General features: G+C 35.4%; 1 protein-coding gene across 2 annotated transcripts in view; it reads right to left on the bottom strand.

The window, feature by feature from the left end:
- Nucleotides 1-24,654, bottom strand: part of LOC117995718 (adenylate cyclase type 6) — a 157,967-nt gene that overhangs the window by 96,993 nt on the left and 36,320 nt on the right. For both annotated transcript variants that reach the window (XM_069509019.1, XM_069509020.1), the window contains exon 2: nt 3,659-4,108. In XM_069509019.1, the coding sequence (XP_069365120.1) occupies nt 3,659-3,760 (102 nt within the window). In that variant the 5' untranslated portion in view covers nt 3,761-4,108. The remainder of the gene's footprint in view (nt 1-3,658; nt 4,109-24,654) is intronic.

The following is a 24,654-nucleotide window of genomic DNA, read 5'->3' as shown; positions in this document are numbered from 1 at the left end:
ACCTATATGAATCAATCGCGTCGTATTCTTAAAAGCTATGCATCAAAAATAATAATAGATTCATTATCCTACTGTCACAGATTAACTTTAGGATTCTAGATTATGGAAAGCTGGAAAAAGAACACCAGCATAATTTTATTGGTCATGTCAGGTTTTAGTAGTCGACTGCTGTAAATCAATTGACTACAGTATTGTAAACGGAAATCTTTTAACTCATTTGATCTTTCGGAAAAAGTCGCTGAAGTTTAGTTGAACGTCCAACCGATATGCTAGTGTTAAAAAGTAACGTAAAAAAAAGAAATCATTAAACTTTGACTTGGTTATGGAATCGCCTGCAACCAAAACTTCATAAAAAAATAAAAGCCTTAAATAAAAGTTCCTTTGAAAAAAAAACTTCTTTTTTGTTTAACTGTAGATACGACCTTTAACGTACCTATATGAAAGTTGGAGCGATGCTCTGCTAAGTTGTTTCTTAAATAATTATGTCCACAGACGTGACAGTGTAATTTTGTGAATATGTCTATCTATATGTCCATTCCAGTGATCCGTACGCATCAGCGTTGATTTATGACTTCTTCTGTTTCAATGTTAGTCCGAATCAAATCAAACATACGACGTGTTATATTAGTTATCTCTGTTGGATTTGCTTACTCGCTGCACGTTTTGCCAGCGAGTTAGGAAATGGGATTGGTTTGTGCATCCTATATTTCTTACATCACTAATTGCATCTTGAATTGCTTTCCTGGATTCCTCTCGTAATTGCGGTATGTATAGATAACTGTTAAACTGCACGCCCATTGGCGGCTATCTCTTCTGTACCAGCTTGTATTATAAAAGACGTTCAAGTTTATCTACGGCTGGTATGTAAAACTCAACACTTCATTGCAATGCTGCTTCCAAGGGTCGTGATCACTGAGTAGAAAAAGAAGGGAAGGTGATAAGGGCGCGTGGGCAGTGTTGCCGAAATATGCCATAATACTATGCTCCCCTATCGCCAATCCAAGTACCTACAGCCATTTTAAAACATTATGTAAACTCCAAATAACATAATATTGTCAGTTTTTTTAGTTCGATTTTAACACACTTCAAATTTGCCTCCGCGCACTTATTTGGGTGGGCGCTACAGTCGCGCCTTTTTGTATATTTATGGATTTACAAAGCAGCGCTGCAGCGGTGCGGCACTGTGCGTTACATTTGAAGGTGCCCTTAGACCGCAACTAGGAATGGATTTCAAAGGATTCGAATAGGATCTTTATTAATCCTAAATCCACATCGATAAAGACACGGGAAAAAGCTAATTATTTATATTTTCCTAATTCTTTTCTAATGTCTTTATTATGGACCCAGATGAAGCAAGAAAAATGTAAAGATACGGTAGTTGGATTTTACGAAGTATAAATTAGGCGTCTGCTCATTTTCTTAGTAGTCTAGACGCTGCTAAGTTTATTAAGTTCACGAGCTTACTTTATACTTACAATCAAGTTTATCTGCGGTAGTTTTTGCTCAAACGTAGCAAATTGTCAGCTGGAAGTTTGAATAATGCATTTTTATTAGCATAATAATTATTTTCACTCTGGCAATCGGGGTATGAGGCGGGGGGATGTACCGCACACACTTACGTCACCCGCGCTATCCTGCACCTGTTGCGTATTATAGGTAGGTACATGTTTGTCCTCAACGACAACAAAAAACGACCAACGCTTAATTTTATTGTGACACATAAAAAGTAAGAGTTTACATTTACCTAGATAAAACATAGTTTGGGTTTTTATAAACGACGCAATATTTTTCTGAACCAAATTTCGTCAAAATTGGTTAAACATTATTTATAAGTATGGATTAGTATGGATATGATGGCCGTAATTAGAATAAAAAACCATATTTTTTTATTTGTGAAAAATATTTTGTCTGATTTGTGATAGTTAATGTTGGGGCGACGGAAACGTTAGAAGTATAGAACAACTTATGTAAAGTAGAAAATATATTATTGTTTGGGAGACGTACATGTAACCGCTCACTATAACAAGCTAAATAGTATAGTTTGGTAGTTAACAGCAAATCTCCTCGTATACGGAGTCTGTCTCATGGATCTATTTTAGGACTAAGTAAACCAGAGCAACAAAGTTTACAATTCACAGCAAAACTTTCAAGGATTCAACCCTTATTCCAGTAGGTACTGTCTTGTTTTAATATTCCATCGTAATTTTAACTATATACATACATACCTAAATATCAATTTTTACGCATGATTGGGTACTGATCTTGGGTGAACTTAAGAAACAACATATAAGTAGTTTAAACAAGGCAACTTAACATCTGAGACACTCATGTGTATAACATGCATTCATTATAAAACGGTACAAAATATTAAAATGAAATTTACTTATTATTTATTAAACACTTAAGTAATTATACAGAGATTTTGACAAAAACAATATTAATTAAATATCAATGAAATATGTGTAATCAAAAACAAAATAAGTCCCTAGGTCGACGAGAAGAGACCGTCCACTATGGTGGGGGGTTTCTTTCCTCCTCCCCACTCCATAAATGAGGTTCATGATATCAAAACATAACATCTATTGTACCTACCTCAATCTATGCAAATGAATAAATGATTATGATTATGATAAAAAATATACAAAAACATAAAATTTTCTAGTGACATAATATTATGATAGTTTGCTTAAATACTTATTAGGACCAACCTATTATAATTCATACAAAAACATTTAGGTATTTGGTACTAGAGCCTATATCTCCATGATTTTAGGTGATTTATTGTGGAATTGATTTTATATTGTTTGGTGACTACATTTTGGTGACAAATCGACTATTTTGCGGGCAAACCATATTATATAAGAACACACAAACTAATTAAATTGGCGATAGCTTAAATGATACCCTTAGCGAAATCGGTTCAGCTGTTCTCGAGATTTGCGATCAGCAACACATTTAGCGATTCTTTTTTATATATAGAGATTATTATATTGTTCTATATAAAGCTATCTGCATGCTATATTTTAGCCCGACTCATCTAGTAGTTTGAGCTGTTTAGTCAGACAGGGTTTCCTTTTATATAAATAAATATGTACCACCATGAACCTAAACTTCCTATTTAATAATAATATTTCTTGATGTACCTATTATGTATGTAAGTAAAGTAGTGATTTTTTTCAAAACAAGCATTTAACCAGTTCTGTTCAAGACGTGTCTGCATTTTACGTCTAGTCCGTATACGGAATATTGTTAGAAACGATACCTACCTATCATATCATGTAGAGTCAAGCTATTTTAAGGAAACTTTATTCGTCCCCTGTTTACGTAAATGTGATGTAACTGTACCCTACATAATTAAGCGTAAACTTCAAAGATAGGACTTTTTTGATAACACTAAAAGTAAGATACATTATAAGGTAAACATACTTTTATAATCTAAAATTATAATAACCATGTAGCAGCGAAAACACAACATCTACAACATAGTTTTTAAATTTTTTGCGATTCTAAATATTTGAGACCCGACAAGCTAAGTTGGCTTCCTAAGTAGTCCTTCGTAATTATAGAAAAATATAAATGTTGATTTTTACGTATATTTAACACAATATGAGATAGAGAAGGAAGAAGAAGAGAAATTTAAGAAGCAGAAGATGCTTACCACGCTGCGACCACTACGGCTGCGTAGACTGAGTCTCATCTTCCAGTCACGCCTGGAAGCGCCTCCCTCGGAGCTCAATGAACGCTTTATGGGCAACGACATCGTTGCGTTTCCACAAACACTATTCTTCAAATAACATTGCGTCTCTGTCGCAGAATATCACCACGAAAACTGTCACTAAAAGTCACTGTCTCTACACCATCTTTCTGTATACGTCACATTCTTAATATCTAAGCAAACAACGAATCCCCAATAATCTTCACATTATTGTCCGATATAACTAAACGAAATTATTTAATAAAAAAATTGAAAAACAAATCACATTTTCAAGTCATTAAATAAAATATACGTGAGCGTAACTCGTTCATATTGAAATTTAAACTAACTGGGAGCAAAACATTGTAGGTATCAAATCCAAAGGTTAATGAGGGAAACGGGATATGTGAAAATCTGAAACAAAAGAGAACTGAGATTAATATTTTATCAAGTTGAAGCAAGACCAAGTTTTCGGAGCTTTGTCTGCGTTGCCTACAGAGCCACTACAGAGTTAGTAACAGAAAAATCATATGGAGACTAACTCTAGGCCCACTCTGAAACCTTTACTAATATTCTATCCCAGACATTGATCCTCATGTCAAGTGACCCAAGAGCTAGCGCCTATGTAGTCCAACAGCTAAGCTGGATGAGGTTGCCATAGCACCAGTGTCTTGGGTACCAATACATGGACGGTGTATTTTTTATAAATATTTTTTGTGGCAAGTTATTTACATATAGAAGCTGGGATAGCCTAGTGGTTAGGACATCCGCCTTCTTGTTGGAGGTCGGGGGTTCAATCCTGGGCACGTACCTCTAACTTTTCGGAGTTAGGTGCGTTTTAAGTAATTAAATATTGCACTTGCTTTAACGGTGAAGGAAAACATCGTGAGGAAACCTGCATACCTGAGATTTCTCCGTAATGTTCTCAAAGGTGTGTGAAGTCTACCAATCTGCACATGGCCAGCGTGGTATATTATGGCCCAAAACCATTCTTACTCTGAGAGGAGACCTGTGCTTTGTAGTGAGCCGGCGATGGGTTGATCATGATGACGATGAAGAATTTAAATTTTTATATTAAATGTCCAAGCGAGCGAGCATCGCTGAACAAATATCGCTGAGCGAGTTTTGAAAGCTCGTCGCCCAGCGACAAAACTAGTAAAGCGAATCGTCGCCGGTAGTGTGAACAGTCAGGAGAGCAACTTTTGATATATGCATCTCTTTCGTTTACCACGGCGACAGGCCACTGCCTTAAATCGGAAATAATAATCCCATCTAACTTCTGAGAGCTTCAGTAGCGTGCGCTGCGTAAATTAGTTAAAGTTACACGAAAACAATATTTATGGTGATATAATTTCTCACTCATGCGAAACTAGGACGGGTCGCTAATATATAACAAACATCTAAGCAGTATATAACTTCTTGCCAAAGCGAATTTCACATTTTTTTCCGATTTGATGAAAAAATAAGCGTAAAGCATCTGCAAAGTTGTTGTAGGTATATACTGCGCATTCTGGGATTATGAGCTTAGACAAATTTAAAATGTAAGCCTCATCGCAGCAGCGCTGTTTTATCCTTAAATTCACTGTAGCTACTTTATAATCCAGTTTCTTTAATTAGTGATGTAAACGGCGCTGATTTGTACAAAATTAAGGAGTTTAATGAACTTTTCTCGTGTTTTTAAAGGCTAGCAATATATTTTGTATTTTAACTAAGTACTTTAGAATCAAGACATCTGCAGTTAAGTACTTTCTTTTTACTTAAAGATAAAAGTAGGTATCACGCGGGGTGATTCGCCAACTCAGTCTCAATCTCAGTGTTCAACACTTCATAGGATTAAAAATAAATGTCAAATGAGCTCGGCAGTGTTAAACACTGAGGCAGTACCTAGTCCGTTGAAACCATTTTTTTTTACATTGTTTGTTTTGAGCCAGACACTCATTATAGCCATATTTTGATCTAAGATGTTTTTCAGTTTTCACATTAGGCATTTCATTTTGTTACATTCCCTATGCAATATTAGTTATTGTAGATGTGCTCAGCAGTTGTTATTAGAATTGAACAATTCAAGGAATAAATTGAACTTCTTTGCTTTTAGGTTTTAATGGAATATCTCGAGTCCCCTTCAACTCGGTACGGTAAATCTTAAGGGCATTAGGTATCTAAATTTACTTATTCATAGATTTATTTTAATGTCCCTATTCCGGTTGTTCGCATTAGCTTTCGGTAGCAAAACTATTAATACCTCATTCTCAAAGGTCTTTGCATGTTACACAGACTCAACGTTGACTCCACTCCGACTTAACAGTATGGACATATGAGCTTTTTAATATCGTGTTCTTTACGGTAGAATAAATTTGAATGTCTAATTTCGAGAAGTGTACAACAAGTGGCCTACGCGTGATTCACTTTGGCCATCAAAGTTGGATTTAGGATAGGGTTGGGTTAGTGGTCTGTGTGACGTGCGAACATGAAGTTCAAGAATCAACTTAGCTTATTACGAAGACCTTTATACCTTTGTCGTAAAAGAGTTGACGTTCTGTTACCGCATGCGAAATGCGTCGTTGTGCTAACGATGTAAAGGCGTGAGCAATAATAATTATTGTACATCCATGGCCGTGAGACATGGATATCTGAGTGTACAGTGTATGTAATTTTAATCAGGCAGACACGACGTGCCCTTAATACGTAAGATCCCTTTATTTGAAAAAGGTAATTATTTTCATGAGATCACTAAAATACAAAAAGATGATGATCGTAATTTCAAAAGTTTATAAGCTTAAACTATTCGTTATTTTTTTAAGTTACGTGGTCCTAATAATATTATGATAGTAAGATGAAGGGCCCTTTTATAATAATATTTTAATAATATTTAAAATGGGTTGTACACATTTACCTACATTTTGTACTTGTGAAATCCTTGCACTCTGACGTAGAAAATTTTAAAACAATTGAGTCCTACATTATTAATATTGTATGCACACATCATGAAATTGTCAACGTTTATAATATTGATTATTATAAGTAATGTTACCCATGATAAGACGTCAATCGTTCATACACTTATAATACAGTAATTTTAGATAGTAATAATATTATATCCCGTTTTTATGTTTCTTTCCAAATTTTAAAAATAAAAACGACCAAGTGCGAGTCAGACTCACGCACAAAGGGTTCCGTAATAGACGTATTTTTTCGACATTTTGCACGAAAAATCAAAAACTATAATGAATAAAAATAAATAAAAATCTGTTTTAGAATGTACAAGTATAGCCCTTACATGTCCCTTTTGGTATATTAATCTTACTTTGAAAGTTGAAAATACTAATTATTTGGCCATGAACACATTTTAATTTGTTTGTGATGTCAAAGTCATGTTTTGTCCGGATTTTTCTCCTTGCGTGTGCTACAAGTACGCGTACCTGACAAATTTCATGCTTCTTGGTTAACGGGAAATACCGTTTAGGGTTTCGTGACAGACAGACAGATAACAATGAGCTACGAAATCCTAAAAAACACTAATCATTTTCATAAAGTTTACAACTGAAAATCATCATCAGCACCATCCGCCACCAGCATAATCAGTCATGCAGGTTTCCTCACGATTGCACTTTCTATAATGAATTTTAAATAGGTAGGTTATTATAAGTTCTATTTATCTCGTAGTTTTGATCTTTTTAACAAAACCTAAAAATAAATGTTACCACACAAGCTTAGTTTTGTCTCATGCAAGGCTAGACTTTGAATCGTGAATAACTCGCATAGTTTATTTTGGCTGTTACTATTTTCTTATTATTTTCCTTTCTCTTTTAACGCGCTTCTTCTTATTTTGTTTTGTGGCTTTCTTATTTGTAGTGCTTATTTTTTCAGATTTCAGCAGTTGTTTTGTTCCATTATTTTTACAGATGTCTAAGATCAAATATCAAAGGTAGAATTCCGCAACAGACAACTGCAAACCAGGCCCCTTAGTATTGTTGACAACCCTACAATATGATGCCTGTACAAAATAACTAAACTGAGATAGGCATTGGAACAAAAGCTGTCTAATCCTAATATAATTAAATTCATTAATTAGAAGATCGGATAAACGTAAATTGACCCGGACTCTAAAAATAATACTGTACGTTCCTTAATAATATTACGACACCGTTTGTAACATTAACTAGGTAGGTATAGGTGATATTATTATGTATCAACGGTAACGACGCATCTTTGAAATATCGAATCATGCATATTACAATAAATAGGAAAATTGGAAAATATCTCATTATATAAATATTTATTTTAAATATATTAAAATAAATAATTATACTAACTGAATCGCCTCGGCTTTGTTGTAGTTTTCGCTATTCAATAGATTTAGTGTGAATGATATTGGTATACATAACCATTTCTCGTAAAATGCTTTAAAAGAGGTAATTATATGACCTCAATCGGTTAAGTAGTGCAGAAGTTACACGATCACTAACAGATGCACCCACGATTATGTAAGAGAAAGTATGTACGCCTTATATTTTAAGTTCAATAAAATAAAATCCCAACTTCTTCACGCATTTTTATAACGCGACCCGAGAAAAGGAAAAATATTAAAATCGAGCAAAAGTTGCGAACTAAATTAGAATTAGAGACGGCGTACAAAGTGAGCTTACACCTTTACATGTAAACATTCGACACATTTTGTGCAAAAGCTCTCTCAATTTAGACAAAATTGCTTGCTAAATGGCTTCAATCCGAAATAAATTTACCACGGCAAATGGCGTAAAAACATTTCACGTTTCTATAATCTGGAAATGGAACTTAGTGAACCGTGTTTGCATTTTAGGCCGATTTTAGAGTAGCAACTCTACCTACACCCACGTAGGATGAGGGAGGCTGAAAATCATCAGCAGATATCCTAAGGCTAATGAATGATATTCAAAGCTTATTTAGAATAATGCAGATATTGTAGTAGATCTCTTTAGTAAAATCATCCATTTTTTATAACATTTTCTTATGGTGAAGTTAATATTGTAGTTACATAAACATTTATCAAGCTGTTACGCAGGCAAAGCCAGCGGTTGACGCTAAATGAGCCAGCGCAATACCCATTCCCACGTTTCAGTCGAAATGCGATGCACAGAGCTGATGCGGCGAAATACGACGGCACCGTGCAATGTGGGAATGGGAATATATCCAACAGAATATTCTCAACGTTAGAATTAAGCACTAGCTTTAGACTTTAAATACTTAAGTAATTAATGTAATACAAAAAAATGATTTCAATTAAATAAGGATATTATCGCACCTAATCTTTTCATCCAACTCCTGCGAGCATATTACATTTATACATTACTAACAAGAGCAGAAAAATCAGCAAAATATTACAAAACAGGTAGAGACACGAATAAAAGTAAAATATTTGAATAAGTAGTTTCGTTAGTATAAAAAAGTTTGATCCCAGGTAAGGATTATGACCTTTAAATATCACGAATAGTTCACGAGATGTCTTTTGTACAGACTATACTTCTTTGACTATACTTATGTGCGTTTTAATTAATTAAATATCACTTGCTTTAACGGTGAAGTAAAACATCGTGAGGAAACCTGCATGCCTGAGAGTTCTACATAATGTTTTAGTTTAATATTCTTTATTGTACACCAAAAAGAAAAGACACAAAAGAAACATGTAAAAGAAGAACATACAATTAGCGGCATTATCGCTGTGAAGCGATCTCTACCAGGCAACTAGGTTGAAGAGGATTTAAAGGCTAGTGAGACTGGGTTTAAGGTGTACGTAAGTTGTTAGGGAACATAAAGATAATAATTATAATATAAGTAATATGTAGATTAATAGGCACAGAAATGCCTTAATAATAATATATAGATACTTATAATATATATAGATAAAGATATACACAGGTACATATATAATACATAATATATATACATATATTTATTATGTATATATATTATATTAAGTAATTGTTAGTTAGCTGTTAAGTATTGAGTATAACAATAAATTAATGTTACGTGTAGGTACCTATCGACTGTCGACGGCACTGGTGTACGGAAAAACTTATTTAAAGTTTATGAATGCACCAAACTTGTTGTAACCTGCAAATATTCTTCTTTAATAAATAAATAAATACAAATACAAATACAAATTTATATATAATATAATGATAGGTGAATAATAAATATACAACAATAATATTATGAGTAATATTGATGTTTTAATTGTAGGATAATATATTTAATAATGTGTAATTACATAGAAGGGTTCTGACATTTTAGATAGTGTTTATATACACGAGTCTTAAAAACGTTAAGAGACTGAGCTTGTCGTACCTGCTGCGGAAGGGCGTTCCATAGCCTGATTGCTGTAACAGTGAAGGAATCTGAATATAGCACCGAGTTGTGTTTCGGGTAGGCAAGAATATCTATATTCACGTAAGAACATCTTAAAGGTGTATGGAAGTCTACCAATCTGCACATGGCTGGGGGACTATGGCCAAAACCCCTCTCACTCTGAGAAGGAGAACCGTGCTCTGTAGTGAGCCGGTAATGGGTTGATCATGATGATGATGATGATGATACTTATTTAAGAACTAGCTGACCCGCCCCGGCTTCGCTCGGGTGGAGTATTTCGGACTGGGAGTGTCATCGTGAAGCCGTTGCTTGATACCTAAAATATCAATTCACTATCAGAAATTCTAAAATTTCCACGATTTAGGACTTTAGTACTTTGCAGCATCAGGATTGAGGAGTTAGGATCCGAAGTTCAATGATGTAGCCTATGCTTGATACCTAAATTAATTTTGCATCATCCGCAGTTACTGAAACATTATAGTTTAGGAGTGCTGTACCCTACATCATCAGGGTTGAAGAGTTGGGACTTGAAGTCTGAGAATAAAGTCGTTGCTTGGTACCTACAATATGAATTCACTATGAACACTTCCTGAATCTTGATAACTCAGGCGGGCAGTAACCCTGCAGCATCAGGATTAAGGAGTTGAATCCAGAATTTTTTATGTGACCAACACATGTTTGTTGTTGATGTTGATTTTGAAAAAAAATTTGCAAATCGGTCCAGAAACCTCGAAAAAATCGATGTAGAAAAAAGAACCACCTCCTTTTTGCCAGTCGGTTAAAAACCGATGACCTTGAAATATTTACGGAACATTCTTTAAAATATCCCCTTTCTAACAAAAAAGAATGAATGAAGTCGGACTACGTGTTAATGAATTACAACTCAGTATACATTTTAACTTTCATCCCCTCTGCTAAGGGAACCATGCTGAATTTCGGGATAAAAAGTATCCTATATTCTTCCTCATAGTGTGACCTCAAATCGTACCAAGTTTCATTGGCATCCATTCAGTAGTTTCAGCGTAATTCGCGGCCGTGATACAGACAGACAGACAGACAGACAGACAGACAGATAGACGGACAGACAGACAGACAGACAAAAATGAAAAAAATTACAGTTTTGGTTTCAGTATCGATTATAGAGTGCTCTCGAAAAAAAAAATTCAAAATATCTTCAATGTACAGAATTTGACCTGTTACAGTTTTATTATAAGTATATTGATTGATGATGATGATTGATTCTGTGCTTAAATCGACTAACTTGTCATACTTAATAGAGTTTATGCGGTTTATATTGAGCATAACATCAAACGAGCAGGCTGTATAAAGGCTATAAGATACGGTTACGACATGTTTAATATTTACGATCTGTACCCGTAGTACAAGATTTTACGTCTCACCAAACGAAACCAAATTCGAGAGTCGAAATACTTCCGCGTTACAGTAAAATGGACCTAAACAGCTTTGAATTGAAGTCAAATATTCAATGCCACTGATTTTAATTTCGCAATGTTTCCGCTTAGAGCGCTGGCTGTAGAAGTGTAGACAAACTTGAGCTTTAAAACAAGGTATTTAAGATCCAGTTTACTGTAACGGGGAAGTATTTCGACTCTCGAATTTGGTTTGGTTTGGTGAGACGTAAAGTCTTGTACTACGGGTACTGTCGTCTACAATTAATAGATACTGAATAACTTGGTAACTATGTCATCAACAACGTTGTAGCTTACGCGTAATATTATCAAAATATCTAATCTATAAATATGATTGAATATAATATGATTGATTTATATTTCTATCTTTTGTTAGCTGGCTTCATTGCCAACGTCGCTGGATATGTAACCATGGCTACCTACCGTAAAAAACCGGCCAATTGCGAGTCAGGATCGCGCACCGAGGGTTCCGTACTACAGTCGTATTTATTCGACATTTCGCATGATAAATCAAAAACTATGATTCATGAAAATAAATAAAAATCTGTTTTATAATCCTCAGGTGAAGCACTTTCATATGATACCCCATTTGATATAGTTATCTAATTTGATAATTAAAAGTACCTAATTATTATTATTCATGACCACAATTTTTTTTTTGTGTGATGTAACCACAAATTCACGGTTTTCAGATTTTCCCCTAATATCTACTATAAGACGTACCTACCTGCCGAATTTCATGATTCTAGGTCAACGGGAAGTACCCTGTAGGTTTCTTGACAGACGGACGGACTGACAGACAACAAAGTTATCCTATAAGGGTTCCGGTGTTCCTTTTGAAGTACGGAATCCTAAAAATTGTGGACTCGCCTTTATAGGCAGCCTTAGTTGTGTAATAGATACGTGTTGAGCAAATTGTTTTCAGGAGCATTACTTTAATGATCTTCCAAACAAAATAACATTGTAGGTATATACTCTGATGAACATAAACTAAGCGTGTATAATTGAAATTTTTGCGTTAATTGAAACTGTATTCGAGCTATTCGTTCAGAAAAACAACACCGAGAACCCTTTTGAAATAACAGAACATTCAATGTTCAACTTAGGTGAAATTAAATATTTCGGATCACTGAAATAAATGTACCTCCTAAATAAATAAGCGTAGTACCTATATTGCGTGACAGGTTGAGATAGCAATCGGGGCCATGAGGTAGAGGGATGCCCCGCACACCCGCACGTCACCCGCGCTATCCCGCACCGGATTAGCGCGGGGGCTGTGCGGGTGTGCGGGACGTCCCCACCCCGATTGCTATCTCAACCTGTCGCATAGTATACATAGTAGAAATCTTTGTTTCGAATAATTTTTTCTTATTTATTTAGACAAAACGAAAAGTAAACGATTTACACCACACTTTTAGACCAAAGCACTAAATAAAAAGCCGAGACTGGTGTTGGCAGTTTGCAGCCCAAATAGACCGTAGTCTGTGCTAGGGCTGACAAAGTTCATCGACCTCATTCATACTATATTATATCATATTATATACTATATTATATTTATACTATACTATATATATTCATACATTACTAAAACTATATTTTATTTGGTGCAACAGTGTTAATGCATACGAATATTATGATTATCACAATATAGGCATCTATCTACGTTATTTCCAAGTGCTGTATGCTATAAATTATATCACACGGACGAAGTCTCAGGCAAAAGCACGTCTATTACAAATATTTTTTTTCCTTTGAATACTGTGACGCGTTATTGATTCAGGACAATATAATCCCGAAAGCTCATGTAAAAATAATCCCATTTAAATTGCTTTTTACCCCACATAACAACATAATGAAGCGAATATTTTTGAATTATTATATTTACAGGCACTAGTGTACTCTTGTGAGTGTAACAATACTCATATTAAGTATACCTTCGGATTGGCAGGTTATTTTGCAATTACAGCAACGTACAAAACGAGAACTATACTATAAACTACTGTGCAGTTTGGAGAGATAAACTAAAATGTGTTTATTTGTTTTTTATGACGAATAAAAAAATAGAAAATTAAAAAAAAACAATCTTCATTTAAGATATGAATTAATATGTAACTTTAAAATCTGCGTAGACATGGCGTAGACACTGGCACTGAGTACTGCTACGGATGTAGTTCTATTTATGTATCGGGCTTAGGCGAGAACGTTGTACAAAGAGCTTAATAGGATTAAAAAGGATTTCAGCAATCAACCTGGAACACCGCGCGCGTCTTTTCTCGCCTCGAATCCCTTTGTTGCGCTTTACCTGTTAGCCACACACTCGGTCCAGAGAGTAGTAGCTATATTAAAGTGCAAGCATTAAGTTTGAATTCACTATGTACTTTTCTATTGCAAATATTAAATGGATTCTCTAATGTATAATAATATAAAGCAGACAAAATGACGTTATATTTGTACATTTCTATTATATTCAGAGAATGCTTGCTTAAACCTATAAATATAAGAAATCGTGACAATTTTAAATAGGAAAAATATTCAATTAATTTTATTGCATGCTACATCCTACATTCATCTTTTTAGGGTTCCGTACCCGAGGGGTGCCAGTAGGACCCTAGCTATCACTAAGCCTTTGCTACCCGTCCGTCTGTCTGTCAGTGGGCTGTATCTAATAACCGTAATAGGTAGAGCGTTGTGTATTTCTACTGCCGTTATAATAACAAATAATTAAAAAAAGATATAATTGTCTATCCCTGTTTAAATCTAAAAGCAAAAAATGTTGTTTAATTAAAAATTCGACTATGTATAATATAGAATAATATGGCGTGCACAGGGTTCCAAGCCAGGGTATAGATAATAGGTAGGTTATGAAATTACTATTTAAATAGGACATAATAATAACAAAGAAGACAAAACATATGGCAAACTTCAAAATGCAAATTAAAATTTGAAACGTACTTATAGTGTTATATCTTATACGATGGTACGGAACCCTTCGTGTGCGAGTCCAACTTTTACTTGACCAGTGTTATGGTTATCTTGAATCTAGTCAACTATCAAAATTCAAATCCGCTTATATTTATGCATTATTTGTAAAATTACTTTAATAAATGAAAACTGGTTCATATTCTTAAAGGTTTTGGAGCTATATTTTGCGCAGCGTTGCTCGTAAATCCACGTAATGCGTGAGCCTTATATGATAATGAAGCCTCTTCATAATATTACCCCTACATAAGGAATTCATTACGGACTCCCAACCTCACCTTTCATTTCAATGTTTCAGTCCGCACAGGACCCTTAAATAATTTATGTTATTTAGGCATACACTCCTGAATCTCTCTTGGCCTACTCTGTCATGTTTAGCGTGCTTTCTAATTCTGCTTTTTTTCATTGACCCCCTGCTTCGTTAACAGACTCCGAGAATCTTGCTTACACGACTGAATTGGCTTTGTTATTTTGGGATACGACACCACGCCTATCGATTGAATATTGACAAAATGGATCGTTGTGCTAATAACTGCAATATACTCATTTTTACTTCTTCAATTGCTCAGCTCCTAGATTGACAAATCTTGCCTTTTCAATAATGGATTAGTTTAATGTTAGCTTTTAAATGGTGCTACTTTCATTTAATTATCACCAGGGCCCAGGCATATATAGAAGCGTTTCGATCTCCTTTATCAATATGTCTTTGAATTGAGTAAAACATGTTATAATGTATAGGTAAAGACTGAGGATATTGTTTTTTTAGACCGTATTGTATTAGAGTGAGTACAGAGGAAAATAAATTCAAAAACCCATTTAAAAAATGTGGTATTGGTTAGCCTAGTGATTAACACGTCAATCTACTTATTCGGGGAGTCCAAGGTTCGATCCCGAGCGCGCACGTCAAACTTTTTGGAGTTAAGTGCGTTTTCAGCAATTAAATATGCTTTCAATCTGAAGCAAAATTTCGTGAGTAAACCTGCCTGCCTAAAGTTTTCCATGTTTTCAAAGATGTGTGAAGTCTGCTGATCTGCACTTGGCCAACGTGTTGGTCCACGGTCTTCGCCTTTCTGATTCTAAGGGCAGACCCTGCTCAGTAGTACACCAGTGATGAGTTGTGATGATGATCTATACACAGGAAGTATAAGATCTTATCTAAATAATATATAAAAGAGAAATACCACTCACTCACTGATTGACTGACTGACTGACTAATTATGAAATCTCAGAAACTATAAAGCCTACACACTTGAAATTTGGAAGGTAGGTTATTTCTAGGACGTAGGTGACAGCTAAGAAACGGTTCTGAAAAATTCCCCCCCTAAGGGAGTGAAAAGGGGGTTCGAAGGTTGTATGTCCTATGTTTGTCCTATGTAAGTCCTATGTTTTTGAAGTTAGAGACGTGAAAATCTACATTTAGGTTATTAGCTTTAAATAATAAAAATCTGTATAGTTCAATTTGGGAAATTCTCCCCTTAAGAATGGTAAAACAGGGGGGAAAAGTTTTATAGAAAAGTTTTTACTATTGTTATTTTCTCTTGAAATTGGAATCGTAGGTTCTTTCTAGGGGGTAGGTATCAGATAACAAAGGATCTAACTGAATTCTCCGGGGGTGAAATGAGGGTTGAAGAGTTATATGAAAATCCTATGTTTTTGAAGTTAGAGATATGATAATTGACATTTAGGTATTCTGGGTTCCGTGCCTTAAGGTGAGACTGAGTGAGTAGGTAAGTGAGGTCTTTTGCAGCGGGAAAATTTCAGATCTCATGAGAAACCAGAAATTTTACGCGGACGAAGTCGCGGCCAACTGCTAGTCTATTATAAAAACCTAGGCAAGATCCTAACAAATTAACAACCCAGTAGTAATTACGACGTAACCTAATATAACACGCCTGATATATAATCTTCCGACCATAAAACTTGAAACCGTATCCGTATTTAACAAGGACTTGTAAAGCGCTCCTAACTAAATAATGTTTCCATGGATCCTTTCTAGTACAGGACTGGCTCCCGGGGTATTGCAAAATAATATAAAATATACTATACATGTATCTTTCTGTCCGTGCACGCTTTACCGTAAAACTACTGAATGGATTTGAATGTAACCAAGGAGGATTGTAGCTAATACTTTGGGTGAACTTGAAAAAGTTTTATCCGGCATCTTTTATTTTAAAATGAATATTATTTTTGGAATAGATACTGAGGAACCGAATAACACCCTAATCGACTTTTTAACTATGGTCCCATCTTTTTTGGGGTTGCGTAGCCGAATGGCAAAAAACGGAACCCTTATAGATTCGTCATGTCTGTCTGTCCGTTTGTCCGTCTGTCCGTTGGTCCGTCTGTCCATCCGTATGTCACAGCCACTTTTTTCCGAAACTATAAGAGCTATAATGTTGATATAGATTTATAAGAGCTAAACTTGGTAAGTAGATGTATTCTGTGAACCACATTAAGATTTTTACACAAAAATATTGGGGTTCCCCATACTAAATTATTTAAGGACTGTTAGACGTTGGGGTCCCAAGGTGCTAGAATGGCGACCTCGCACCGGAAGATGCAGTGTTCGAAGACCCCCCACTAGGTGGACGGACGACATCAGACGAGTCACAGGAAGCCGCTGGATCCAGGCGGCGCAAGACCGTGGCGTGTGGAAGTCCCTTCAAGAGACCTATGTCCAGCAGTGGACGTCTATTGGTTGATGATGATGATGATGATGATGATGATGATACTAAATTAACGAAGGTATGGCCCTCACAGGCTCTTTCTCTGTTATCAGCAATATGAGAAACCTCGAAACTGTTTCCTATATTTTTTTATTTATGTGCGCCATTTAGGATTAGAACTGAGGGCCACTGCCCACAACCTTGAGCTATGCAAATTAATTTTCACGGAAAAGATTTCACTGACTTAGTGTTATGGAATTTTCCTTCAAAGTACAGCTAAGTACTTCGCAAGAATGAATAGCTTTATGACGTCACTTAATTCACTTCTATTACACCTACTTCTCTAAGTTTCACTTTAAATTCCACACAGACGTAGTTGTAAGGACGGTGGCGGAAAATCTATACAATAAAATAATATATTTTTGAAAACTTGTAACGTTTGAATTAAAATAAATTGTTTTATCATCAAATAAAAATAACAATTGTACTAAACTTCCGTGTTCGTATAAAACTCTATATCGAAAACAAAATTTACGTTTGCGTTGAAAATAAAAAATGCAACATCAAATTTTAAAAATAGACTGAACCTATTTGATTCATCCCCAATGTCGATGGGTCTCTTGTCGTTAAAATTGTCCTGAAAATCGACATCTAAGTTATTCGCTTTAAACAATAAAAATCTGTAAAAGTTATCTTGGATAGATATATATCCCCCATTTATAATGGTGGTAAAATAGGAGATAAAAGTTGTAAGGAAAAGTTTTAATTATTGCTAACTTAAAATTTGGAAGGTAGGCTTAAGGTTGGAGGGTAGGTAGGTTTAAGGGGTAAATAAGTATCAGCTAAAAAAAATTTTACTTTGATTTTGATTTTAAAAATCCGCTCCTAAGGAGGTGAAATGGGGGTTGAAAGGTTATATGAAAAAGTTTTTGAAGTTAGAGATATGAAAATCAGCTTTTAGGTATTCTGGGATCGGTGCTATGGTGAGACTGAGTAAGTAGGTAAGTGAGGCCTTTTGCAGCGGCAAATTACTAATCTCATGAGAAACAAGAAACCGCAGATGCACTCGCGGGCAACTGCTAGTCAATAATAAAACATTACACCTGAGGGGCTACTGGTCGTTAATAAATAAAATACGATTATTCTGACAAAAATACAAGTGTACAACAAAAGCCCATTATTAAAAATTTAAAATGCCTAGCTGATCCAGCTGAAAATTGAACTTGGTAATCCCCATTTATAAAACAACAGTACACTCCCCAAGGAGTGCGTAAAAACGTATGTGCTCGTATGAAAAAATTGCGATTTACTGAAGCTTCTTATTTGAAAAGTGTTTTTTGTGAAATATAAACACGATTGGATACAAATTCTAAGAAAAAAACCGAATTCTGCACCTTATCTAGATTTTTAGTTTTAATTAGAAAGGTTTTGAATTTTCAGCAATTTTTATTTATTACTAGCTGATTAGCTTACGACTTCGTCCATGTGGATTTAGTTTTTAAAATCGCGTGGGAACTCTTCGATTTTCCGGCATGAAAAGTAACGTTAACTATTCACATGCAAAAAATCACATTGATCCATTGCCATATTGCGGCATGATTGGAGATCAAATCAGTGTTGTGGATAATAATTACCATTACAATTGCCAAAAATGTCATTAAGTTATTATTTACTCGCTGATGCCCGCGACTTCGGTGCGGGAACTCTTTGATTTTCTGGGATAAAAAATAGCTGTTAATTCAGGGTATAATCTATCTTCATTACAAATTTCATACAAATCCGTTCAGCCGTTTTTGCGTGATTGAGTAACAAACATTCAAACATCCACACTTTCACATTTATAATATTACTAGCTGCCCTGGTGAACTTCAGTCGACCTAACAGTCGATTCAAATTTTTTAATTTTTTTTCTCCATAAGAACCATCCTCGTACTTCAAGGAATATTATAAAAAAAGAGTTAGCGAAATCGGTTCAGCTGTTCTCGAGATTTGCGATGAGCAACACATTTAGTGATTCATTTTTATATTATAGAAGATTAGGATTTGCTTGTACCATTTATTTTCTTTTGTCTTTTTCACGGTATATAAAGTGAATAAATCAAAATGGTTTTTATATCAAAATCTAAGTTTTCATCGCTAACTTTCATAATATCATATCTCAAAGTCTTCCATTAGCGCTGAAAGAGAAAAGGAAAAGCGCTTAGCGGTACATGAATTAATTTCAGATTCAATAATGTTCAATGCGATTGGAACAGATAATTTTTTAGTTCGCTTTTTCTCTGGGGAGAGATAATATACTATTAGGTTAAAAAAGGCTTAGGATGTTTTAGAAACTAGCTGACTTGTGCTGACTTTGCACGCTACATTTAGCTGGCTAGAGATAGGTATTAATAGAAAAATATGGCGAGAGAGAGCTTTCACCATCGCTGGCGCCCTATCAATCAAATAATTTTCCAGTTAATTTTTAGATCTTGCGATTAATTTTTAGTGGTTATAGTAATAACTTAGATGACAATACTCTAGGTTGTAAGTTTAATTCGTTTATCCTTTAAAAACTATTTTTACTCAGATCAAAATAGTCATCATCCTCCAAGTGCAGCATAATGAATATTACAGGCAAGTCGAGGCCTGCGCCAATACCCCAGCCAAAGTTTAGGATAGTAAATGGCGTCGAGAGGGTAATTTCTAATGCGCACGTCGTGTATCATACAATGTCTTATACTTGTGGGTATTACATTTTGTGGTTAAAAAAGTAAACAAAAACTGGATAACTTTTTAAACATCTATGTTTCATCATAATTAGATTTAAAATAACTAACAAATAAAAAACGCGCGAGGAATTCCTTGAAAATAATAATATGTCATGTCATATTATGGAATTTTTGGAACAATAATTATCTAATAATTGTGACAAGTGTAAAAAAACACTTCGATAAAGATGGCAGCTCTGAAGTCTGGAAGAACTGTTTCTTGTGACGCCCACTATATTATTACTCCCACATGGCTTTGCAGGCTACTACTTAACTGTGAGGTAACATTTATATTGCCCAAGGGTGGTAAAAGCTCACTTTTTAGTTTTATTAGCGGTGAAGAGTCAATTTCATAGCAAAGTATTGTACGGCTGTTTTAGTTTTTCCACACTTTCTCCAACAGACACTATAATCAAAATATATAAAAGGAAAAGTTGACTGACTGACTGGCTGACTGATCTATCAACGCACAGCTCAGACTACTGGACTGATCGGTCTGAAATTTGGCATGCAAATAGACGAGAGAATAGGCTATTATGACGTAGACATCCGCTAAGAAAGGATTTTTGAAAATTCAACCCCTAAAGGGGTGAAACAGGGGTTCGAAATTTGTGTAGTTCACGCGGATGAAGTCGCAAGCATCAGCTAGTATAATATGTATTTGATGAACACAATATGAATAGAATCCGTTCAACAACTTTAACGATAAGCGCTTTTGAACAGACGGTCTGTTACAGACCGACGCGTTTCACATAAATCTTGAAATGTTCCGCATTTAAGGAACAGAGAACAGAATAAATAAGATCGGAACGGGATCTATTTAGCTGTCCTTGTTAAAGGAGAAAATTCAAATGGAATCCTCGGTACCCGACCTTACTTACCTTTGCAAGGAAATGGGTGCCTCTGAATGAAAGGTGAGTAAATAGGGTATGTATAAAATTCGGCAAAGGCTGTGAATAATTATATTGTTACAAGATGATGCCCACGACTTCGTCCGCGTGGATTTCGATTTTTTAAGAATGCCGTAGGAACTCTGATTTTCCAGGATTAAAAGTAGCCTATCTCCGTCTCCGGGATGTAAGCTGTCTTTGTACCTCGTGTCAAAATTGGTTAAATGAATAAGCTGTGAGAAGTTAACAGACAGACAAAAACGTTTTCGCATATACTTAACTAACTTATGATTGCGTCTTTGTCTGCGTGGACTACACAAATTTCAAACCCCTATTTACCCCCTTAGGGGTTGAATTTTCAAATATCCATTATTAGCTATGCCTACGTCATAATAGTCTATCTGTATCCCAAATTTCAGCCCGATCCGTCCAGTAGTTTGATAGATCAGTCAGTCAGTCAGTCAGTCAGCCACCTTTTTCTTTTATATATTTAGATTAGCTGACATAAAAAAGGAGGAGTTCTCAACTCAACTCACATTTTTATTGGTGATGTTACTCAATAGCTTCGTCAAATTCAAATTTTTTTAAAGGGTCTGTTGTGAGATTGGTCTCATTTAAATTTGTCGCAGGCATAACCTAGTTTTTAATCAAAATAGTCACAAATGTTGTTTTCGTTATGGGGCGGAAAATCATAAAGCTGCATCTGCACATTTCATGCCCATGGTCATCGGACACGGAAGCTTTTATGAACGTCGTGTCCCAAAAGCTGATCCACTCGTCTGGTGGCCCAAGAGCTGGTGCTTATTTCGCTGAACGATTAAGCCTTGCCATTCAGCGAGGTTATGGGCACAATATCCATAAATGACCATTTGGACGGCGTATATTTTTTGTAAATATAAAATTTTTAGTGACAAGTTTTTTTGTATGTAATTTAAATGCTCCATTTTTATTTAACGTCCAATTATGCAGGATATGAGTGAAATAAAAATCTGCATATTTTAATTAATAAAATGCTAGTACGTACCTAGTAAAAGGTTTCAGATCAAGTAAAGGCGAATAATAGTTGACAGTTGGAGGCAGACGTCTCCCCCAGGGGAAGGATAGGCAGCGTGTAAAGGATCAATACTCGTACATTATTAGCTGAGGGACGAAAATTCAATGAGACGCCTAAAGGGTGAAATCACTTTATCATTATTTTTATCAATAATCTTGTTATGCGAGTATTGAATTGGTGACAGTTAAGTTGGTTTGTGATCGGTTGAGTGAGAACATTGTTTGATTTTGTAGGGAATAGCCGGATTCGCACGGGTGGTCTTAAAAGTTAAAATATAGTTCTATGTATAAAGGAAACTTTAAAGTACAAATACAAAACTCATTTGTTCAAATAAGTTAGAACAATGTAGGCTTACATTTTCTTACAGTGGGGTGACAGCCTTTAGAACTTTACGAGCATGAGAAGTGAAAATTTTATTATTTTATATTGTTTTTTTCCCAGTTTTGCAACCCTCTGTAGATTAGTCTAACTCGTTTTATTTGAAAGGCATGCTTTACAGGCTCTTTTGCAAAGTCAAGTTTATGTCTTTGTATATTAGTGTGATACCACAGAAGATATAATATAATAGTGATACTACCACCGCGTCAGGTTGCTTATATTCTGTTGAGAGCAAGTTGGCAATATACCCGGTAGTTTTAGCTTTCAAAAAGTCTTAAAACAGGATAGTAAGTAACAATTACTATGACTACAAAATATGACACTAAAATAGTAAATTGTTCAACAAGGGACTAAAACGAGGTATTTCGTACGAGATATTTAGCTTCCCGAGTGACAGCTAGCAGGTTATTAAATCGAATATGATTGGGTTTTAGACCTGAGCTGCGATTGCGATACTTTGATTGCGAGGAAATGAAGCAGTGATACGCAACCATGATCTATGGGTGAGCTCACCCTCATACCTCATCTCTTGTGGTCAACGTATGGCTCTGATAAAATTTGATGAATAGTGAAAGTGTTATTAAAATTGGTTTAGTTTATTGCAGAGTTTATCGAAATCTTTCCTCTTTGTCATATTGTACATCATCATCATCATCATCATCAACCGATAGACGTCCACTGGTGGACATGCGCTGCCGGAATCCAGCGGCTCGCTGTGACTTGTCTGATGTCGTCCGTCCACCTAATGGGGGGTCTTCCAACGCTTCTTCCAGTGCGCGGTCACCATTCCAGCACCAAAACATTTTGTCATATTAGTAAATCGACCCGTAGACATTCAAATGAGAGAATATATATAGGTCATGACCGAAGACAATGCCGCCCTTGTAGTGGTTTCTGGCAACAAATTCAAATCGATGCGTGACGCATTGCGGTCGTTCACTAAGTTCGTAGGGAATCACGTTTGGCTAACATTGGCAAAACGTACGAATGGCCTAAGCCATTACCATCACCACTTGCAATATAGTGATGATGTCTTTCCCACTGCATTTTGGTCACAGCGGCCAGTTTCCATAGTGATGAGCAAAATGCGTTGGAGATATTGTGCACAAGTGTATGCACTCTTATAGCTCGATGGGACGGAAATCTGACACGACCGTAGAGAGATCATGCGCAGAACCGACGGCTCTGCATGCTCTCCAAACCATAGGGGTGACATACTACCAACTTCCTAACTTCGGACTAATACTAAGAAATTCTTAACAGAAAAAGCCAGTACCTAACTATTTTAAGCTCCACCCAAGAATCGAATCTAGGACCTCGTCATCCGCAGTCGAACGTGCTAACCACTTTACTGATGAGGCAGTCACGATATCATATACATACATATTCACTTAAGCTGTGAAAGCCTAGTGGTTAGGACATCCGCCTTCTAATCGGAGGTCGGGGGTTCGGTCCAGGGCCTCTAAGTTTTCGGAGCTATGTGCGTTTTAATTAATTGAATATCACTTGCTTATATAGATTACGGTATATAAGTTGCGTTTTATTAATTATACGTATAGAATAAAAAAGAAGACGTTTAGTATATTTAGTACCAAATCATTCATTGAAATGTAACTTTGTAACTCTAAACACGCATGTCATGTACACCCCCGCTACGAGACAAACGTCGCAACATACCTATACATATTATCTACATAATATAAGCTGAAGCAAGGATACGTATTTGTAAAAACATGTCTGGCAACGCCCGCCCGTCTGCCTTATTAATTCCATTACGCCGCATTCTAATAAACTTCTGCTTTTAGCTATGCATTTAATATATATTGCTAAAAAACTTTAAAAAAAAATTCAATTAAGATATTTTCGCGTTTTCGCAAAATAATAACGCATATTGTCCGAATATGTATTGTACTATAAATTGGATTTTAACGTGAATTGAAATGAAGCTCCATGAACATGAAGCTGCTCAGAGCATAGATCGACGCGATCGTTACACGAATTGTAGACATAACGGGAATAGAAGCTGTGATAGCCTAGTGGTTAGGATGTCCGCCTGCTAATTTGAGGTCGGGGGTACGCACATCTGACTTTTCAGAGTTATGTGTATTTTTAGGTAATTAAATATATCTTGGTTTAGTGGCGAAGAAAAACATCGTGAGGAAATTCGCAATGCTGAGAGTTCTCTTCTATAATGTTCTCAAAGGTGTGTAAACTCTGCCAAGCAGCACTTGTCACAAAATTAAAATATTGTGTTCATGAACAATTAACAATCATCAAATCAATCATGAAGTTAATGAATATTAGTATTTTCAATTTTCAAAGTTAGAAAACTATAATAAGTGGGTATCATATGAAAGGGCTTTACTTGTACATTCTTATAACAGATTTATTTTTATTTTTATGCATAATAGTTTTTGATTTATCGTGCAAAATGTCGAAAAAATACGACTGTAATATGAAACCCTCGG

The sequence above is a fragment of the Maniola hyperantus genome, chromosome Z (assembly GCF_902806685.2).
Source record: "Maniola hyperantus chromosome Z, iAphHyp1.2, whole genome shotgun sequence".
NCBI classification, from domain to species: domain Eukaryota; kingdom Metazoa; phylum Arthropoda; class Insecta; order Lepidoptera; family Nymphalidae; genus Maniola; species Maniola hyperantus.
Note: the sequence above shows the minus strand (reverse complement) of the source record. Positions and strands in the feature narration are given on the sequence as shown.